At 40.4% G+C, this 20,159-nt stretch overlaps 1 protein-coding gene across 1 annotated transcript in view; it reads left to right on the top strand.

Moving 5' to 3' along the window:
• The first annotated feature begins 7,709 nt into the window (after positions 1-7,709).
• The window catches only part of ARID5B (AT-rich interaction domain 5B), a 145,566-nt gene continuing 133,116 nt past the window's right edge, over positions 7,710-20,159 (top strand). The window contains exons 1-2 of the mRNA XM_084633784.1: positions 7,710-7,842; positions 8,213-8,467. Of these exons, the coding sequence (XP_084489910.1) occupies positions 7,822-7,842; positions 8,213-8,467 (276 nt within the window). The 5' untranslated portion in view covers positions 7,710-7,821. The remainder of the gene's footprint in view (positions 7,843-8,212; positions 8,468-20,159) is intronic.

The following is a 20,159-nucleotide window of genomic DNA, read 5'->3' on the forward strand; positions in this document are numbered from 1 at the left end:
AGATTCTAGCAGAAAAAGTGGCAGCTATATGCAATTCAAATGAGAGTGAGAGGTGTTCTCCCACTTTGTCCATGTAAGATCCACATAAGAGAGAGCTATATGGAATAAAAATGAAAGCATGATGTTTATATATGTTCGACTTCCTTGAAACGTGCCTATCCAAATGTCCAACACTAAAGCCCCCAACTAAATCCCCACATCTGAGCTTTCCTATCACTTTCCCTATCGACTCAACTCTTCCCCCAAATAACCTCACAACCTGGGAAAGTGGAAAAGCTCTCCAGTATGACCTGCAGGTCTTGGTCTCTAGAAAAACAACAGGGGAAGCAAGAACCATGTTCAAGGACCCCTCACTGAGAGTGCCCGGCCTCCAGCCCCCTCCTATTTAAGCCAAAAGGCTGTTAGACTGAGCACCAGATGCACGATATAAGGAAAGAGGGGGTCATAGAAGTGTGCAGGATCCAAACAATTTAGAGCTTTGTAGGTTAAAACCAATGCTTTGAATTTCCCTGGTGAATAAATTGGAAGCCAGTGCAGCTCATGAAACAAGTACAGCATGCTCACTGTGAGAAGCACCACTGAAGTGACCAGTGTCATTTTGCACCACATGAAGTTTTCAAGTGGTTTCAGGGTGCAGCCCTATGCAGAACTCATTACAACAATCTAGCCTAGCCATGACAATGACAGGAATCACATTGGCAAAGTCCATATATAAGAGACAAGGTTGCAAAGTTCTGGTCAAGTTAATATGGCCACTGCTGCTATCTGTGTGGATACTTATTTGGCCTCCAATACCTTAGTATCTGAGTGCACCACAATCATTCATTAATGCATCCTCTCAGCCCTCCCTGTGAGGAAGGGGAATAGTATCCCCATTTTACCAATGGCAGAGAGAAATTAAGTGATTTGTCCCAGTCACATTGGAAGTGTGTGGCAGGTCTGAGAACAAAACTCAGGTCTCCTGAATCCCAATCCAGTGCATTTACTCCAAGACCTTCCTTCCTTCCCTGAATCTTGTGGGGGCTGTGGAGAAAGCAAGTTTGGCAAAGGGCCCTCAGTCATCACAGGAGATCCTCCTTACCAGCGGGTAGACCAAAGGCCAGACTCCTTGCTTTGGAAAGGCCTATTTCCAAACAAGGGTTGTGATTATCTTTAAAAGAGAGAATCACTACATTCCAGGGGGCTTCCTTTTGTTTTGTCAAACAGCTGGAGATAAACCTGCAGAGAACAAAGCCTGTCATTTTGGCCCACAGCTCATGTGGCATTTCCTGATGCCTGGGTCTGGGAACTGGAGGGTGATGACTGTGAGTGACAGTCATGCAGAGGAGTTAGAACATGGAGTTACCCATCTGTTGAAGTAGTGGGATAGAGAAACCTTCGGGATGGCCATTTGATCACAGAACTTTTTACCAGAGTTCCGGTATGTTAGATCTATGAGTTATAAGGTGCGCTTTGGTTTTGTCATCAAATAGCTCTGCTTAAAGATGTGCCTCCTTTCAATAAATTGATGAGACTATAGTATCGTCTATCGGTGTCAGTTCATTTCTCTCCCAGACCTATTCCTGGAAACCAAACCTTCCTCACTGATCAGAAGCTGGAATGAGGGCATGGCAACACTACAAAAAGCTGGACAGGGAATGAATAATATTGTATCCAACCAAAACTACAGGTGAATTTAGGTAGGCATAATACCAACTTGCCCAACTTGGAATCAGTCCAAGACACCTGAGGCAACCACCTCCTTTTACAAGTAGAGCTTTGGGAATGTTCAGTGTCTTGATTTAATGCCACAGAGGGAATTTACTTAGGCAGTATATGCTAAATTGGGGGAGTATGAACTGGATGATCTAATAGGTGCATAATTGTTGTGAGCATACTTGGAACCCAAGGGCTGCACCTACCTTTCACATCAGTATCATCCCTTCTTGTTGAAAGCCCAGGTACACACTCCTATTTTTAATTCTAACTTCTTTGATTTGGAGAAATGGCTCCTTATTGTTCACCACCAATAACAACAACCTACAGGTGATCAGCATCGTCCGTGCCTTACAGTTACTCCTAGAAAGCAACCTCAGAACATCCTGGGTCCTTAGCCCATTCTCGGTGCCTCCTTCCATCACTAGTGTCTATAGTTTTCTGACCACAAGTGGGCAGAACCTCAGTTTTCAAAGGATGGGACCTCCAACAAACCAGCAGCCTCTAGCACTGTGCTAAGGTATTAATTCAGGCCAGCGTTAGATGAATGAGAGCTATAAACAAACATCACCCCCATCAATTCCTGCAGTACCCTGCAATCCAAGACTGAGATGCTCAGAATTCTAGTTTTTGGCACAAATAAAACATTACACTACATTTTATCAAAGCAATGTACTTCATGTGCACAACATGTGATTTTAAACATGGAACACTTATTTCTAAACCAAATATAATCAAAAGCATCATACATTTGCCCTCACCCAGACTCTGATCCTGCAAGCACTTAGGCATGTGCTTAACTTAATGCATGTGAATAGTTTCATTGAAGCCAATGGCAATGTGACACTGAAGTTTAGCATGTGCATAAGTGCTTGCCACGTCAGAACCACTGGGGCAAGTTTTGCCTATGGATATGCACACAAAGGTACTCATGGACTTCCAGGGGAGCATCGTGCACTTTAGAGAGCAGAATTCGCCTCTTAAAAAACGTTATATTTAAACTTTAAAAAGGCATCCCTGGCCAGGAAACAAAAGCCACACACAGAGTATAAAGCAGAAAGACCTCTTCCCCATGCTGGCTAATTCAAAACCAGCCAACTGGAATTATAGAAAAGTTTATTATTAGTAAACATCAACAGTGAGCTTGGCTCCCCTACAAAACACAAAGATAAAGACATTCCTGCCCTCCAAAGCTTGCGTCGGAGAAGTGTATTATTTTCTATTATTCATATGGCAATGACAAGCACAATCCTCAGTTCGGATCAGAGCCCCATTGTTCCAGGGGCTGTATGAAGACATAGTAAAAGATATCCTCTACCCCCCTTAAAGCTTGCAGTGAAAGAGAGTTTTAAAAAAATCTTAAAAACTCCTTTTGGATCAATTAACAGCCACTAAAGGCTATGTTTCCATGAAGCTGTAAGTGTCTTAAAATAGCAGTTTACTGGAGAACTAGGCTGGCTACGACAAATAAACTCTATAATAAAACAAGATCAAAAACACAAACCAACCAAAACACAGCCCCGCTGCTACCCAGACTTTGAGCGCTAGGAGTCGCAAGAAAAGCAATGACCAGAGTAACCTGTCTGATTTCTTCCCCTTAACCAATAGACTTGTTGCTGCCTCTCATTAGCATAACCCTGGGTTATGTTGGCTCATGATGTAAATACTCCTGCCGTAATAATAGTCATTAATAAGGACAGCGGTTTGAGTCTTTTTTTCCAGGGCTGGAATGTAACTGCTGCGGAGAGGGATTGGCTTGTAAAGCACATCCTATTATCAGCTGTGATCAAGCTTACAAATTCCCCAGTCCGCGCATCTGCCCAGATGGTCTTTTGGGGGGGGGGGGGGGAAAGGGAGGGAGAAGCGCTTCAGATCGAAGATCATTACAGAGAAACGTCGCTGCTGAGGAACAGATTCTCCGGGTCTGAACAATGGTTTAGCACCTCCTTGTAAACACAGCCCCGCACACGCGAAAGGAGCCATGCCAGTAGGATTACAATCACTGCATTAAGTCTGCCAAAGGCCCTGGCGACCCCCAACATCTCTTCTTTTCTCTTTATGCTCCCCCCGATCGGACCCGCTGACGTGTCTGACATGTGGATGGAGATTACGGGACAATTTGCTTTCTTTCTGTTCTGGTCTCTTGTGTCGCTGGAAAAATAAGCAGCTCCTAGCAGCGAAAGGAAGGGGGGGGGGGTGCGCACAGCCGGCTTGAGTCTCCAGGCTTTCTCAAGGCATTCGCTCACCAATAAAAGAAGGCTGCAATTGCAGATTCAAGCCACATGCGGTAGTGTGTAGCAATTAGTAGATAAACCGCTGACTAAAGTACTAAAACATGAAGTATTATTGAAGTCAAGGTCAAAAATGCTTCAGTTCTCTTGCAAAATAATAATAACAAAAAAAAAGTGGGGAGAAAGAAAGGAGGGCGGGACACTTGCACTTTCCAAGGAAGGTCCAATTTCTGCACACTGTACTTTTTATGACAGTGTTGATTACAGATGAAGGTCCCCTAATTGTTTCACTGCTGGTTTTGCAACTAACTTAATCCGCCAGTTCCTTTATGAAACGGTTCACAGACACATTGAATAACATTCCCCCCATCCAGCTATCCCCCCCCCGCCCCGCCTCCAAGAAACCAGCTAAAAAGATGACACAGGACTTTTTAAAAAATGTATATCTGTGTGTGTTATATATATACATATAGCAGGAAAAGCAGTACTAGAGGCGTGTGGCTGCAGGTGACTCAATCTCAGACCAGGAAACACACTAGAAATGGCTGGGAATATAAACACCCAAACTGCTTATTTCACTCCTCTTTTATATTCAGAAAAGCCTGGCTACAGGCTTTGATAGATAAATAAAGCAATTGCTTTCATGATTATAACTGTCCTGAATGGATTGTCTTCCTACACCATTCAATCTGTTATGAGTATTTACTTTACATTAGTAGAGAGACCCTGCACTGCAGGAGTTTGCTGCTTTTCCCCTGGGTGTCAGTGTCTGAAGCCTTACATCTGCTCTGTGATTGATGGAGCCTTGAATACACGTTATTACTCTTTCACAAGCAGAAATCAAACAGGCTATTAACTACATTACTTCAAAGAACAGTTTCAATACAATCTACTTATCTTAATTGAAACTTTCTTTGTATGGATATTTGCAGAGGAGATAATTTACAGGTGTGTAGCAAGCATCACATTAAGGGAAGGTAAAGTAGAGGTGGATTTATACCATGATTTTTAAGATACACATTTAAAAGCCATTCACGGAACTGGACGCAAAATTTTATTTGAGGTAGTTTCTTGGGGGCGGGCTATCATTATGCCTTGGGGTTGGGTCTCTGCAGCACGAATCTGGTTACAGGACTGCAGGTTTTCAGAACTATCCAAGGCATTGTACCGCAATTGTTAACATCAGAAAAACCTTATCACAGATTTTTTTTTTCTCCCTGCAAGGATTACGCAGCATGCAGTACTATAGAGCTCCTACCTTTAACAGACAGTGATACAGTGTTTCTAATTAGATAAAGTATCTTATAGACACTTGGAGACCACAGCTTCAAACAAAACAGAAGTTGCTCAGCTGTTGTAAAACGTTGTGCATTGGGGGGGGGAGGTTAATATACAATAGAGGAATGCCCGGAGGCTTTCTATTGAGGTTTCCTGCATAAATGCTGCTGCATTGCTTATACAGGAAACTGACTCAGTCAATCTTAAATATGATCTTGTCAAAATACTGCAACCCAAGTTCTTTAAAACAAGCTTACTTCAACTACACTAGATGCTTACCAGAACAGTGCACTGCCTAATACACGTATCAGTCACCTCTAATGTTAAAGCAATCTTTAAATGCCCTCTGGCCACCAATAGGCATACAATTTAAAGATGGATAAAGTAGGTTAATTTAATTAAATGTATACTATACTTACTGCATGATAAAAGAAAGCAACACTGAAGTGTCATTTAATTCAGTAACCCCATATTCTAATTCAGTAACCCCATATTCTACACTACATACTATAATGATCAGATGAAATTTCGAGAAAAGCTCATTAAAGAGTGATGCCAACAGATCACCTAACGTGGCTATGCTGAAGAATGGAAGAGAACAGTATAAATTGTTATATAGCCTCCTACATCTGGCAGAGTTGTAATATTAGTTTAAATTATTAAAATAGTTTTCGACAGCTTTCAGTTCTTTGGCATGGGCTTTTATTTCTTATTGTAATTTGAGTATCTGCCATTTTCTTTCGTTTCTCGCTGTGTGTATAGAAACAAGCTAGATCTTGCTTTTATTACTTCACCATGTTTTTTTAAATGAGGTTTAGATAATGTTAAATACTCTAATCTTACCGAAATGAGAGCCTGCATTAAGAAAATGTAAAAAAAAAATCTATGCTCTAAGCCGCTAGTCACTGAGAATCCACATTTATCACCCCTAGTTCCCCCCCCCCCAAACTATTAACTTCAACCATGTGAATATAATTTTCATTAGAGTAATCCTGTTTCAGCTAGACGCTGTGACTAGAGGTGAAATGTTGCGAAAGCGTTAAAAATAGCTTACTAGTAATTTCAACATCCTGTAATTTTATCACAGATCAGGTTTCAACTGTCATACTGTACAGACCTTATTTCCCATATATTACATGTTTACTTTATAACATGCCAGACCTACTTTGGTAGGATCGGTGCCAATATAATAACATTAGAAGAGAGAAAGCGAGGGTGCACCATTTTACATCAACACTGCGAAAATGCATCTAAAGACTGCTGGTGAAAACATAGGGGCTGGATTGGTGCTGGGCTTTGCCATTTGATTTCATTGCTCACTGTGCCCTTTTCTTGTTCTGTCGCTCTTAAGTTTCTCAATGTTTGCATAATAACCCTGCATGCAAACCTCGTAATGCTTCAGGGCTCCAGGACAATAAATATACACATTTAAAGCCTTTATTGTCTCACGGTTCATGCCCCCGGTTTTAAACAGCTTAATTTCTAGTTATATTTAACTAGTTTCCAAATGGATTTTTCCCCCTCTCCTCCCCCTCCTCCCGGTTCCAAACTATTACTGAGGTAGCGCTCTAGCTCTCTCCTGTGTGTGTGTTAAAGTCAGTATTTCTGCAGCACTTGGTTATATAAACACATTATGATTTGAGATCGCCCTTGGCAGAGATCAGCATTGTAAACACGTACTAATGTATATACATCAAAATTAAAGTATGCACACGCAGATCTGGGAGCAGCCTGAATTCATATTCCGAGAAGACCCACTGCTCCCATTTATTGATTTAGCATGCATCCTTTATTGTTCCATTCCCTATATGCAGTAGCTGTCCGTTCAATATTATTTGCAAAATCCAGTGATTGTGTGTGTGTGTGTGTTCATTAGTCTCGTCTTTTTTTCCAAAGCGAACAACTGCATTAATATTTATATGTTTATATAATCGATAACCCACTTTCTTCCTTTCCCACAGAAAACAGGCATCAGGCAGCTAATGTAACAGATTAAGTTCCTTGAAAATATGACAGTGAGGGAACGTCATTTAACTATCAAACAAATCTACATGTCTAATAAAGGCAAATCTGCTAAAGAGAATTAGAAAGACGAGCTGCGCCCCAGAATCTCTGCAGGAAACGTTCTTTATATTAGACATATACAAGCAGGTCCTGTCAGATCCGCAGCTGAACAGGGCAGCTTTTCTGCCTATCAAAAATGAAACGGTGATGCTATCCATCATCATTGGGACTTTGCAGGAATTAACTCATGTCCCCACACAGGCTCCAGCTTTGCAATATTTTTTTTAGGTTTTAGATCTCAATTTTGCCTTGATCCATCCGCCCTTGTCCTATGCTTTGACTCAGCCCCGTCCCATGTTGCCAATTTGATCAGGCAGCAATTGGGGAAAAAACTCGTCTTTTCCACACCTCTGGGAAATTGGGGGCCAGGAGAAATATTGGGCTGCATTTCTGGTCATTTTGGGTGAGCTGGGAAGGCGAGGTTCAGGTTTTATATTGAGGGTTCGGGCTGGCTGCTGGAGGAGAGAGCTTTACCCTGCCAGGACCTGATGCAATCCATTCAAGCCAACAAGTTTGGAGAGAATGTTGAGTTCAATCAATTCAGAACGCCGAGATGGAGCCCAACTCAGTCCAGGTATTCGTCTCTCCTCCGCTTCTCTGCCCCGATCCCCCCCCCCCAGCCCCAACCCCCCACTCTCTGGCCCCCGCCCACAAACTTTCCACCAAACTTTCCCCCTCTGCACCCCCAAATGGCATTTCCCCCCTTTATAGATTCCTTCACTGATCATACATAGGCACAGATTATTATTATCATGGTGATGATGATTATTTTTCCCGTGGGGGGGGGGGTCTTTGCTGGGTACTGCCAGACTCCTTATTTTAGATGATGATATTCCCACCTTAAGCCTGTGTGTGTGTTTGTGATCTATATACGATTGCCTGTCTTATTTATTAGGATGATTATATTTATTTTATTGACTTGATTTTTTTTTAATTCCCTGCAGTGGGTCGGCTCTCCGTGTGGTTTGCACGGTCCTTACATTTTCTACAAGGCTTTTCAGTTCCACCTTGAAGGCAAACCAAGAATTTTGTCCCTTGGCGACTTTTTCTTTGTAAGATGTAAGCCAGAGGATCCGATTTGCATAGCGGAGCTCCAGCTGTTGTGGGAAGAGAGGACTACCCGGCAACTTTTATCCAGCTCCAAACTTTATTTCCTCCCAGAAGATACTCCCCAGGGCAGAAATAGTGACCATGGCGAGGTGGTAAACATATCTCACTCTGTCTCTGTGTGTGTGTGCGTCTGTGTGTATCTGTGCGGATTTTTCCTCCCCCCGTAACGTTTATTAAAGGACAGGATTGAAATGTTCCCTTCTGCAGGCAACGTAAGACTCTTTTAAAGGGGTAATGCCACAAACAGGGGCTTGAGCTGTTTGTCATTGTAAGAGTTTCGATGGCAGCTCTACCGGGGGCGAGGGGGGATGCTCTGTAAAAAGCCACAATCAAATAACTTGGGGGGAGGGGGGATTTAAGGATTTTTTAAAATGATTTTTTCCACTTCTTGCTGTTGCTGTGTGAACGTCACATGCTTTGGTGTTTTGTGTGTCCCCCCCCCCCCCTTCCCCGTTTTCAGTGTCTGGTTGAGGAATGGGGGATTTGGTGGATTTAGATATTGTTAACATTTGTTTAGTATTTGATATGTTTAAGAGGGCGGAAATTACGAAATGGAGGCTGAGTGAGATCAAAAGCTATTGAGCTGGCAAAGACGTGTTGAATAAAGTGATAAATGACAGGTACTGGAATAATACATTCAAATAACTTGCAGAGATGCCTGGGCGTATTTCAAAGCAGTCATGTAACCAGCACAAACACGTTAAGCATTAACAACAATGTCTCTTTTCTGGTGCATTTCACTAGATGTGTTAGTTTAAAATTACTATGAAAAAAAGTGGACATTTTCCAGAAAGACCGGTGGGTGGAAGGGAATGAGTTAAAGGCTAATGCTGAAGTCAAGCTGTTTCGTTTTACAGTCCCCCTGAGTTACTTCTAATAGGGAGAACCCATTGTCAATTTCATCCTGGAAAGTTTGATTAGAAGTACCCCATAACTGCAAAGCTAAGGTCTGGAGCCCAGATTGCGTTTACAGTGTATTCTTCTAGCTCTGTAATTTCATGTATGACCGCAATTTTGCTGGCTACTCTAGTCAGCTGACTGCACTGTTATTGAGGAACTATTTCAGTGTGGTGTACAAACGGGGCTATGTTTATGCGGAGAGATGGCCAGTTCAAAAGCGCTCAGAAATAGCCAGATGTGGCTGCAATAATATTTCAGCTGCCTAAAGTGCAAGCATGGGGGGAAATGACTGGAAGCCTTCCTTATCTCCGCAATAAGCCCCCATACCATCCGAGCTGCCAATTCCTTCAACAGTCCATAGGCTGATGGAGTTAATTGTAGTTTTTCTCAAGCTCCCCCCCCCCCCCGCCCCGAAGTATCGAGTTACCCATTCCTAGTACATGCTACTTAATTATTGTAACCTTTCAAACATTCCCTTATAAATTGCTTCTTCTGAAATAAATATGTAGTTCTGCTGTCTTACTTTTTTTTTAAATTGCCCATCTTTTCTGATGTCAATAATTAAGACATTTTGGAGCATGGAGAGGGTATTGAAAAACATTAACAGGTTGACCTCTCTTCCACTGAAAGTGCCTCTGTCCCCTCCCCCTGTCCAACTTTCCTGTGCAGCTGTCTCTCTTCCCCTCCCCCTCACTACTACTTATTATTTGCTTTTCAAATTTATTACTTCAACATGGGCTGTGATCTGGAAAAGGGGAGGATTAAATATCCAGAAAAGACTACAAGTGTAATAGACATTCTGCTAAACCAGACAGGAAATCATTCTGAATTTTATTAGATATTTTGTGGTAACTTCTTTTGAAAATGTGTTTGAAACATTTCTTTTAATCCTCTTCTCAATTTACCACTTACCTATTTTAATTTCTGTGTTCACAATTTAAATTGAGGACCCTCTTCTAAGGATAAAAAAAGATGACAGTGAAGGATGGAGGTTCTAAAATTGCTAGTGGTGAATATTTAGAAGCCATACTCCTGTGTGTGTGAGTGTTTTAAATGAAAGAGTTGTGGATGAGAGGGGTGGGAAATGGGACACAAATCATTTTAATATGCTTTAATGATCAGCTCATGTTACTGTGGTATGAACATCAGAGAAAATTAATCCTACCATTACATGTAAGAATGTTCCTTCTATGCAGTAATTCTCAGCTGCATGTACATTCATAATATTATGCATGATTTGATTTTTTTAAAAATGCAAACACTGATAGTAATTAGCTGTATGATTATACTTGTATATTTCATTAGGGCTTTAACTGATGTCATTCTGAATTATTCAACCATATGAAAACAATTTTCATTTGAGATAATGGCATGCCTTGGAATTATGCAAATGATTATTGAATTGTATAGAATAATTATGACAAATGTAAAGCAGGTAGAAAGTTTCCTAATGCAGGTCTATTTTACATCCCAATGATGTCATTTCCCCTCTGGCCTAAGTTAGTCATTCATTAGCAGAGTAGCAGCCGCAGCAAGAAATAGCAACAGCTCACAGAGATACTTCTTTGGCAGAGAGCCTACAGAAACTAGCATTTAGAGCCAGGGCCTAGAGAGGGCAACATAACACTCCCATTAAGAAATGTACTTTGTTTTCACTTACTCCATTAACTTGTTTATATACATTGACATGATTTTTTATCATTGATTTTAAATAGTTTTGAATGATAAAACCTGTTCATAAATGTGCAGCTAAAAGACAAAAGGCTGCATACTGATTGGCAATGTGTTACTTAAGGAAACATTTTACATATTGTATTAGTATGTAGCACAGTTATTTTAAGTCACTAAACAAGAGTAATAATTCTTTTATGTAAATGACAGCCACATCTAGTCCTAAAGCACAGGCAGGGCTGTATTTAGAATAGAGATGTTTTGTAACCCTTTGTATGTCTTCTGTGTATGGAAATGCTATTCTTGAAATACAGGTAATTATAACAATAAATTTAATAATAAATTGGTTTAAGAAAATATATGGATTTAAACTCCCTATCTTGCATTCAGAAAACTGGTATAAAGTGAGGTTGCACTTTTATGTGTATTGTAAATCTGCTGTATCAAAGGTTTTCTGTGATGTCAGAGGTCAAGAGAGGCACTTGCTGTGAGTAAAACTGTTGATTAGCAGAGCAACTGGTTTGATCGTAAACTGTTGATCAAGCCAGTCAGAGGTATAATTATTGTCAGGAGCAGACATCCTCACTAGTTTGAGGATTAGGAGTGCCAGCCTTTTCTAAATGTGGTGTCTGCAGTACTAAGGAACATAGAATCATAGAAAGTTAAGGTTGGAAGGGACCTCAGGAGGTCATCTAGTCCAACCCCCTGCTTGAAGCAGGACCAATCCCCAATTTTTGCCCCAGCTCCCTAAATGGCCCCCTCAAGGATTGAACTCACAACCCTGGGTTTAGCAGGCCAATACTCAAACCACTGAGCTATCCCTCTTCCCAACTGAGCTGTCCCTCCCCCAATTTCTTACCGTTGTAATATTCAGTCAGTGGCTACTTATAGAGGAAATAGCGAAGTGTGTGCGTAATGGTTCTGTTACTCAGAAATTACTGATGGCATATTTTATCTGATTGCCAAATGTTTGAGCTAATCAGAGATGGGTGTATACAAAAGGCTTTTTACAAAAGGCCCGTTTATCCATCAGCCATATCTATATTTAACCATCTGTACTGGTAAAACTGGATTTTGCTAATACACGGGCTCTATTTTAAGCATGTTTGCAGTTCCCTTGATGCCAATAGAACTACTCATCTGCTTATAGTTAAGCATGCTGGATGAGGCAATAGAGCTCCATCATACAATCAAGCAAACAAAATTTAGCTGACTTCAAATTGAATTTTGAATGTGTAACAAATGCAGGATCAGTCTCTTCCTTAGCTGAAAGTGTCAGTACTAATGTCATAGAATTAACCTCTCTGGCTACGCCCATGAAACCTGAGTTAGAGACATGGAAACGAGAGCAGAACAGAGCCCTGTATGTCAGGCTTATGCTGATGTTCTCTCAGTGCACTCTTGGTGTATGTCAGTGAGAGTAAGTGGGATGGCTGACATTGCGTGAAAGTACCACACCGCTATTTTCTCTCTAATCACCTGGGCAGGACGGGTGAGGTTTGCCTTCTGGCATAGTATAAGGTGGTGGTGTCCTCCAGCTCTGTAGGTGCCCCGAGATCCATGGGGAAAGCTTTCAGGTCCTAGGGCATTCACAACACTACTCTTTGAGACCCCATAGGGAATCAGGTTGCCAGGAGTTCCGGAAATGCCCCACAGCCAACTCTTCTAGGCCCCATCCCGCAAAGCACTTAAGCACATACAGTACTTAACTGAGCACAGGACTACTCCTTTTGAAGTCAGTTGGACTAATCACGTGATGATAGTTCAGCATGTACTTAAGTGCTTTGCTGGATTGAGGCCTCAAGTACAACTGAAAGTGTCAAGTGGGAGTTTGTATAAAACAGGGCAGACTGGATCAATATAATTTGATGTGGCATGGGGCAGGGGAGGGAAGGTTCCTAACGGATTTGCAGGGAACTGATGCCATGAAAGCATCCTTGACTCTGCCCCCTCCAAACCCTTCCTGCCCCCAAATCTACAGCCCTGGCTCAAGCTCTCCCAAGCTCAGTCTACACACACCCCAGCAGCATGTAGCTCCAAACGGGTGGCACTAACATGAGTCAGATGAAACTGGGGATGATGCCACATTGGCTTAACCACACCTCACAAACCCAACAGAATTGTAGTTAAAGGCTTCTGCAGATTTTCTGCTCATTTAACCCTCTTCAACACAAGTTGCAGCAGGGATAATTTGGCCCTATAACACGATTGACCTTTTTTGAGAAGATATTTGAGAGAAGAATGCTTGTTAACAACTTGCATTTTCATGTTTTTAAAGCTGTCAGCATTAATTAGCCTATTCTTTAAAAAATATGAAAAGCAGAGTTCATTAAAAGTAGGCATGGTATTTGATAGGAAGTGTACATGCTAAAAATATTAATTTTCTTAGTGTGAAATGTCACTCTTTTGAATACATTGTTGTTAATTTTAATTCTACTTTACTTTGAGTGAATTTATCTAAATCTAGTTTTAGTAGAGATCAAACATTGACTCAGTCTCTCTTACCAAATGATGATCTGATCTTCTACCTTTACTCATGCAAGTAACCCTTACTAACACAAGTAGTCTGTATGAGTAAGAGTTGCTCATATGAGTAAGGGGAGCAAGGCCTCCACCCCTGTTTTATTACAGACAGTATTTTGTATTTTCAGACTATTTTTTTTTAAATTTTACTCTGTTAAAAAAGGTGTAATTTATAATAACAAGACTGATTTTTTTCAGAAAGTTTTGGAAAGCAACAAGTTTCCAAATCTTAATGGGCAGCAGATTTAAAACAAATAAAGGAAGTATTTTTTCACATAATGTACAGTCAACCTGTGGAACTCCTTGCCAGAGGATGTTGTGGAGGCCAAGACTATTAGAGGGTTCAAAAAAGAACCAGATAAGTTCATGGAGGATAGGTCCATCAATAGCTATTAGCCAGGATGGGCAGAGATGGTGTCCCTAGCCTCTGTTTGCCAGAAGGTGGGAATGGGTGACAGGGGATGGCTCACTTGATGATTAACTATTCTGTTCATTCCCTCTGGGGGACTTGGCATTGGCCACTGTTGGAAGACAGGATACTGGGCTAGATGGACCTTTGGTCTGACCCAGTATGGCCGTTCTTATGTTCTTATATTCTTAAATTTATCATTTTTTCATTGAGGGTCTGATTCTTTCACCTTTACAGATGCTGAGCAGTAACATGCTCCTCAAAGAGTCTCCCTGATTTCAATGGGATTACTTAGATGAGTAAGTGAGTAAGGGTGGCAGAATCTGGGCCTTAAGCAACTGATTGCATTCTTATTCCCATGGTCACGTATTGCCACCTTTCCTGGAAAACCACCTATGTCGCTTGCATATGAATGGATTTTCTCAAGGTCTGTAAGGATTGGTATTCTCTTAGTTGAAATTAGAACTGAGTCCTTCCTTAGAATTCAGAAGGGTTATCTTGCACCAGGTCTATCCACACCAATAAAGTCAACAAATATGCAGAGTACAATTATTAAAGGGTGCTTTAAAAATCAAGCTCATAGCATCAATTGCCAATGTATTGTTGCTCAGATTAATGCAGCATTGGAAATCAGGTACACCTGTAATAGCAATGTTAGAGATATGATATTCCTCATAAAAGATCATGGTTTTGGTAATTGCATATCCACTCTTTATATTTATGTCTCTCTCACTACCAGTAACATACATTGGCAAAGGAAGAAGAGGGAAATGACATTACTCAGTGAAGCCACATGTTGCTAGCCATTAGCCAGCAATCTGGTGTCTATGGTCACTTAAGCAGATTTTTTCCCCCTTACCTTTCATTTCTCAGTGTATTCAGACTGTAAAATGCACCCACTGCGCTCCATAGTCGCTTTTCCCAGCCTGATCAGTGGCACTAAACATTAAACTCTTGTCTTTTGAGAATAATAGGCTTTACATGCTACACCCTCAAGCATGTTGAGATACTGTGCAGGCTGGAAAATAAAAATGTTCTAATTGTGTCTTTTAAATAAGCATAGGAGTGAATTAATTAGACTATATTTTGTCTTTAGTTGCTTAGTTACACAATAGTATTCCTAAGCACAAGTAAGATAAATTGGCTCTTTTTGTGCTGCTTGTCCCTTAATCACAATTACTGTATTGCTCAGGAGAGTAAAGCATACATAGGTTTTGCATTTTTAATAATATTCAAACAATATGCATATGATATAGAAAGTATGTTCTGGTTCAAGTTCTTATGTGCTTTTATTCATGAAGAAGCTCTAGTATGATGGGAGCAGTATTTGCATTAGTTGCCCAGAGATATAGTTCTGGGAAATGCACAACTGAAATATTCTTGAAATGCCTATTCTGGCCATTTTCATTCATATTCAAAATAACAATGCCTCACATCTTAAAACAATCATACATATTTGATTGAAGAGATTTTTCTTTGTGTTTATGTGTGTGGATTCACACCCTGTTTTAACTCTGTAAAGACTAGATGAAGGTATGATTGATAGTCTCATATCAAGTTGAGCTTTTTATTTTGTAGCTAAAATGTAGTCAGAAGGTCAGAAGGACATTGGCATTTTATGGCATTTATCCAGTGACATTAATATTTGGCAGCCATCCATGTTTCTATGTGAAGGTGCCAGGGTTATACATAATAGAGTTTGCTTTCATTTTCAAGGTATTTTACCCTGTCTGGACAAATTAGCCTCTTTTAGGGCATATTGTGATGGAGCTGCCACTGGCGAGCTAAGAACTTTCGTTTCTTTCTGCACTGCACAGTGTTGGTTCTGAATGATGGGCAAATTGATACAGATATTGAACAATGGAAGATTCTGGCAAGAAACCCACTGTAAATGCTCAGTAGATGTATGTGAAAATTGGCTCCATTGTTCCGTTGTATGAAAAGCAAGTAAATTATTTACAGATATTTGCTAATTAAAGCATGTATTGTTTTACCAGCACAATAGAATACAATACAACAAAAGACAAAAGAATAGGCTTGCATAATTTAAATCTGCTAATGCAATGTACTCTTTGTTTAGAAAAATATAATTATGTAATCCACAAGGAAAGCTTTTCAAACTGTAACAGTACTAGGCAAAATTAGCAATGAAATGCTTGTCAACTTGCCTAAACCAAAACAACTACCTGAGATCTGTAGGCCATCTGATGAGAAAATATTTTGAGTGAAACCTATTTTCTCCTTGGTCATAACTTCTATCTGCACTGGCAGATATAAATTCAATTTGAACTTCTGTTCAGAAGCCCTCCCCCCCAGGAGTTGCTATAGAAATCAGAAATCTAAGTGTTTGCACTCATCCCTCTAAAAGCCCCCACTCCCTTCACAGTCCAGCTTTACTGGTATCCCACAAAGAGCCGGTAATGCTCCATTCCTTATCATTTTATGTGATTCCTTTTGCAAATGCTGAATCATGAAGAGGAGTTTGTACAAAAGATCTATTAATGCCAAGGGAATAGAATTCCACATCGTTTTAATTATGTTACTTTACGCAGATCCCTCATGTTGTGTCTTTGCCTTGTTTATGGACCTCAGTAGGCTTGGAGCTATATTATAGGTCCTAATGCTCCCAGGTTTTGCATTTTTGAATATAATTAAGTTGCAAACAAATATGTAAACTAAACACATGCCAGTAGGCAGATCAGAGAAATGGGAGCAACACCAGTCACCTGTATTAAATAAGATCTTTGTTGCCCTTTAAAATTGGCTAAGGATTACAGATCAAAGGTTTTAGCCTAGCTTTTTAAAATTCTCCTGTGTCACTTAATTTTCTGTGCTATATGTATTTACAGTTAGACTTTATACAGTGCCCTCAAGTGCTTGAATGAAAAATGGCGGCCATATAAATGTAATTTTGAGGTGCATATGCTTCACTCCCAGCACACTTGCCTCTTCTGGGTGACTGACAAGTTAGTTGCTTAGTCAAGCAAGCAGTCTGCCCAGATGCCCTTCAGAATGCAAGAGTATGTGCTGGAATCACTGTCTGCCAGAGGCAGTGGGAAGGTTGTTTGGGTATGATGTGCTGAATGAGGAATTTAAGTGGAAAGTGAAAGTGAAAGCATTCTCTTCTTGTTAAAGCACACTACTGGTCAGTCAGTTCACCTCTGGCTCTGCCGCTGACTCACCACGTGACCTTGGGCAAATCACACAACTTCTCTGTGCCTCACTAAACACATCTACAAAATGGGAGGAATGGTACCTACCTCATTTAGTTGCTGTCAGGCTTAATTTGTGGCTTGATGCTGTGGAAATGCAAAGTATTTTACTGATTAAATGACAGCCCAAGCCTTCATGTGCTCTAGAGATGTAATGTAGTATCTATTTTGCCACTGTAAGGCAGCTTTGCCCTGCTACATTAAAGTAAACTGTATGTTGCTACCTCTTCTATGACCTTCCTAACGCCCAGTGCTCTCTGCTGCTGTTGACCCTGCACATTAATGGTAGATGGGATGAGGACACACTTTGGAGCTTCATCTTCTGAGATGAGGATTGTTGATTTTGGTCCCTCCAAAAAGCAAAACCCTTCAGGAATAGAGCCATAAACTCCACTAGCTGATTTATCGCCTTATTGTCTTAAATAGTATTTGCCTACAATGGCCACAGTAAATAAGCTTGAAGGGGCAAAAAGATAGGTGCTTCCTGCATTGGAGAGGTTGTTTAAGAATGATTTTCTCCTATAAAAATGTTCCTTGCCCCTTTAATACTCGTGAGGTCACTGGAGGAAGGATGGTTTTGTGGGTAAAGCTATTGGCTGGGACTCAGAAGACCTGGGTTCAGCTCTGTCACAGACTTCAGGTGTGACCTTAGGTAAATCATTTAATTTCTCCATGCCTCAGTTCCCTCTCTGTAAAATGGGGATGATACTTCCCTAGCTCACAGGGATGTTGCAAGGATAAGTTCATGATTAATATATGTGAGGTGCTCAGACACTATGGTTATTGGGCCCATGTAAGTAAGTGTGCAGGGATCTATAGTAATCTGCAGAGCATTGGTAGCTGACGTTAAAGCTGCATGCACGAATTTCTTCGAGATTTCCATTTGTTTATAAATTAACTCGATCATTTAAGATAATTTCTCCCCTTTCTTCCCCTCCCCCCCCTTTGGACATGCGCTGCGGTCCTAACATCTACCAAGCGATCTAAGATGTGCACCCAATTCCAGAGGCAAGAACAACAATTTTGTATAATTTACATGAGGGTCGTGCAGTATCAATTTCCATCTAAATTACAGAAAAATCAAAACTACATGAGGTGTAAATAAAGAGGATAATAGAGCCCTTTATATCAAAATGAAACATACAGTTCTATTATCCTTAGCGAATGTAGTCCATAATAGTCTAATTGTGTTTTGTGCTCCTGTGGGTGAATGTGTTTTCAGCAACAATGCACTGGGTTGTAAAATATGCATCCCCAGCTATCTACTGTGGTAAAGGTTTCAGTAAAAAGGCTGAAGATGTTTTTCTCATGCAAATTATACTGATCAGATAAATGGCACACAGTGTCTCCTATAATTATCAACAACAGTTTTTACAGTATGTCTCCTGTTTCCCTAGGCCATATATTTGATGTTACAAGATCAGTAATTCAGTAGACAGCCGAGCAGGTGTTCAAATCACTCCTGACCTCCAGAATTCTTTAAATGACCCCTGGAAGCACTGGAGTGAAAACATTCTCAGCGTGTCAAAGTTTTGAGATATCTTAGTTGCCATAATTTTTTAAAAACTGCCTTCGTTTCTTTAAAAAAAACCAACTCCTACTTATTGGCAGTGAGTGAGAAGTTGTGATGCACTGTGTGCCCGCTTACAATAAAGTTGTACAGTCGCACCAAGCCTCCCTGTGGTGATCTGCCTTCCAAGAGTTAATTTTTCTTTAAAAAATAATAATAATAATCTGCTTTAAACTGTTCTAACTACCTGCTCTCTTTCCTTCGATGTAAGCATTCCAACCATCTGCTGAGGCGGGCAATATAGGGTTTTGTGCTTTCAGGAGGCTCTGACGGTTGCTTAGACAACAATGACATATTTTAGCATAATGGCTCTCAAAGAGGTACCATCCCTTTTTACTGAACTTCTCCTCCAAAAATAATAATCGGACACCTTCAGTTGGGTTAAAAACAGAACGTAAGAAGGATAATTTGTAATAGTGTCTTTTCTAGCCCTCTCCCCACACCTCAGCTTGATAGTGGCACATATTTTACTTCACTCTGGAGTCTTGTAAGATGTATTGCAATTATAAGCTGACTAGATGCCACATTTTATTGGAATAGAAGAAAAAAGTGGCTCCTTTTATAGGCAGTTATTTCAAGATTTAGATAACTGCATGGACAGGGGAAACATTCCCATTGGCTGATCAATATTCTTAAGGGGGCAGCAGAGATAAATCTAATTCCCAAGCAGAGTTGAAATTCACTTCTTTCTATCACAAACCTAATTTCATTGTTGCAGGAAAAATTTGTAAATGTTGCCTTCATTAAAGTCTTACCATGCAATGGAGATCTCATAAATATATCTCTTCAGAGCATAGTTAATCTCATATGAGTTGAATATTTTTATGCTGTAATCAACTTGGGTGGTTTTTCATGTTTCTATGGAGATATAATTATGGATGACATAAATGGTATACAGCAGATTTCTTTAATCTTCTAAAGGTTTGGTAGTCGTAAGTCACTGCATAGCTGGTTTTTATTTATTTAACATCTCTATTCATTTGTCATCTTGTTTCAAGGGTTTCTTCATAACCAGGGAGTCTAGAAAGAGATATACAACAATGTATGTCAAATAGTTAAGAAGGCTTCACTGTGTTAGTGATTCCAGGATTTGTTGGTTTTCTGAGGGAATCCATGCCCTCAGGAGATTAATAATTTGGTTGTGCCTGATACCTTGAAAAGCCATGGAGGTGCTCGAGGGACACTCTACTATCATTACTTGCATCATGGAGAAATCAACTCCTTTTGAAGAAATAGTTCTGTTTATTTTCATTTTCTTGCACAAAAGATGTTCCTTCTAGTTTGGATTTTAACGTAACACCAGAGAACAGAAATATGTGTGGTTGGTTTGGGTACTGAAATGTTGAAAGGTGCCATGTAAAACCAAAGGCCAAGATTTTAAAAAGTGACTAGTGATTAGGGGAGCCTCCATTTTTAGATGCCCAATTTGGAAAACTTTAAAGCAGCCTGGTTTTTGTTCAGTTGGTTGGTTTGGTTTTCTTGTTTTAAGAAAGTAA

Source organism: Lepidochelys olivacea, assembly GCF_965140295.1.
Source record: "Lepidochelys olivacea isolate rLepOli2 genome assembly, chromosome: 7".
NCBI lineage: Eukaryota > Metazoa > Chordata > Testudines > Cheloniidae > Lepidochelys > Lepidochelys olivacea.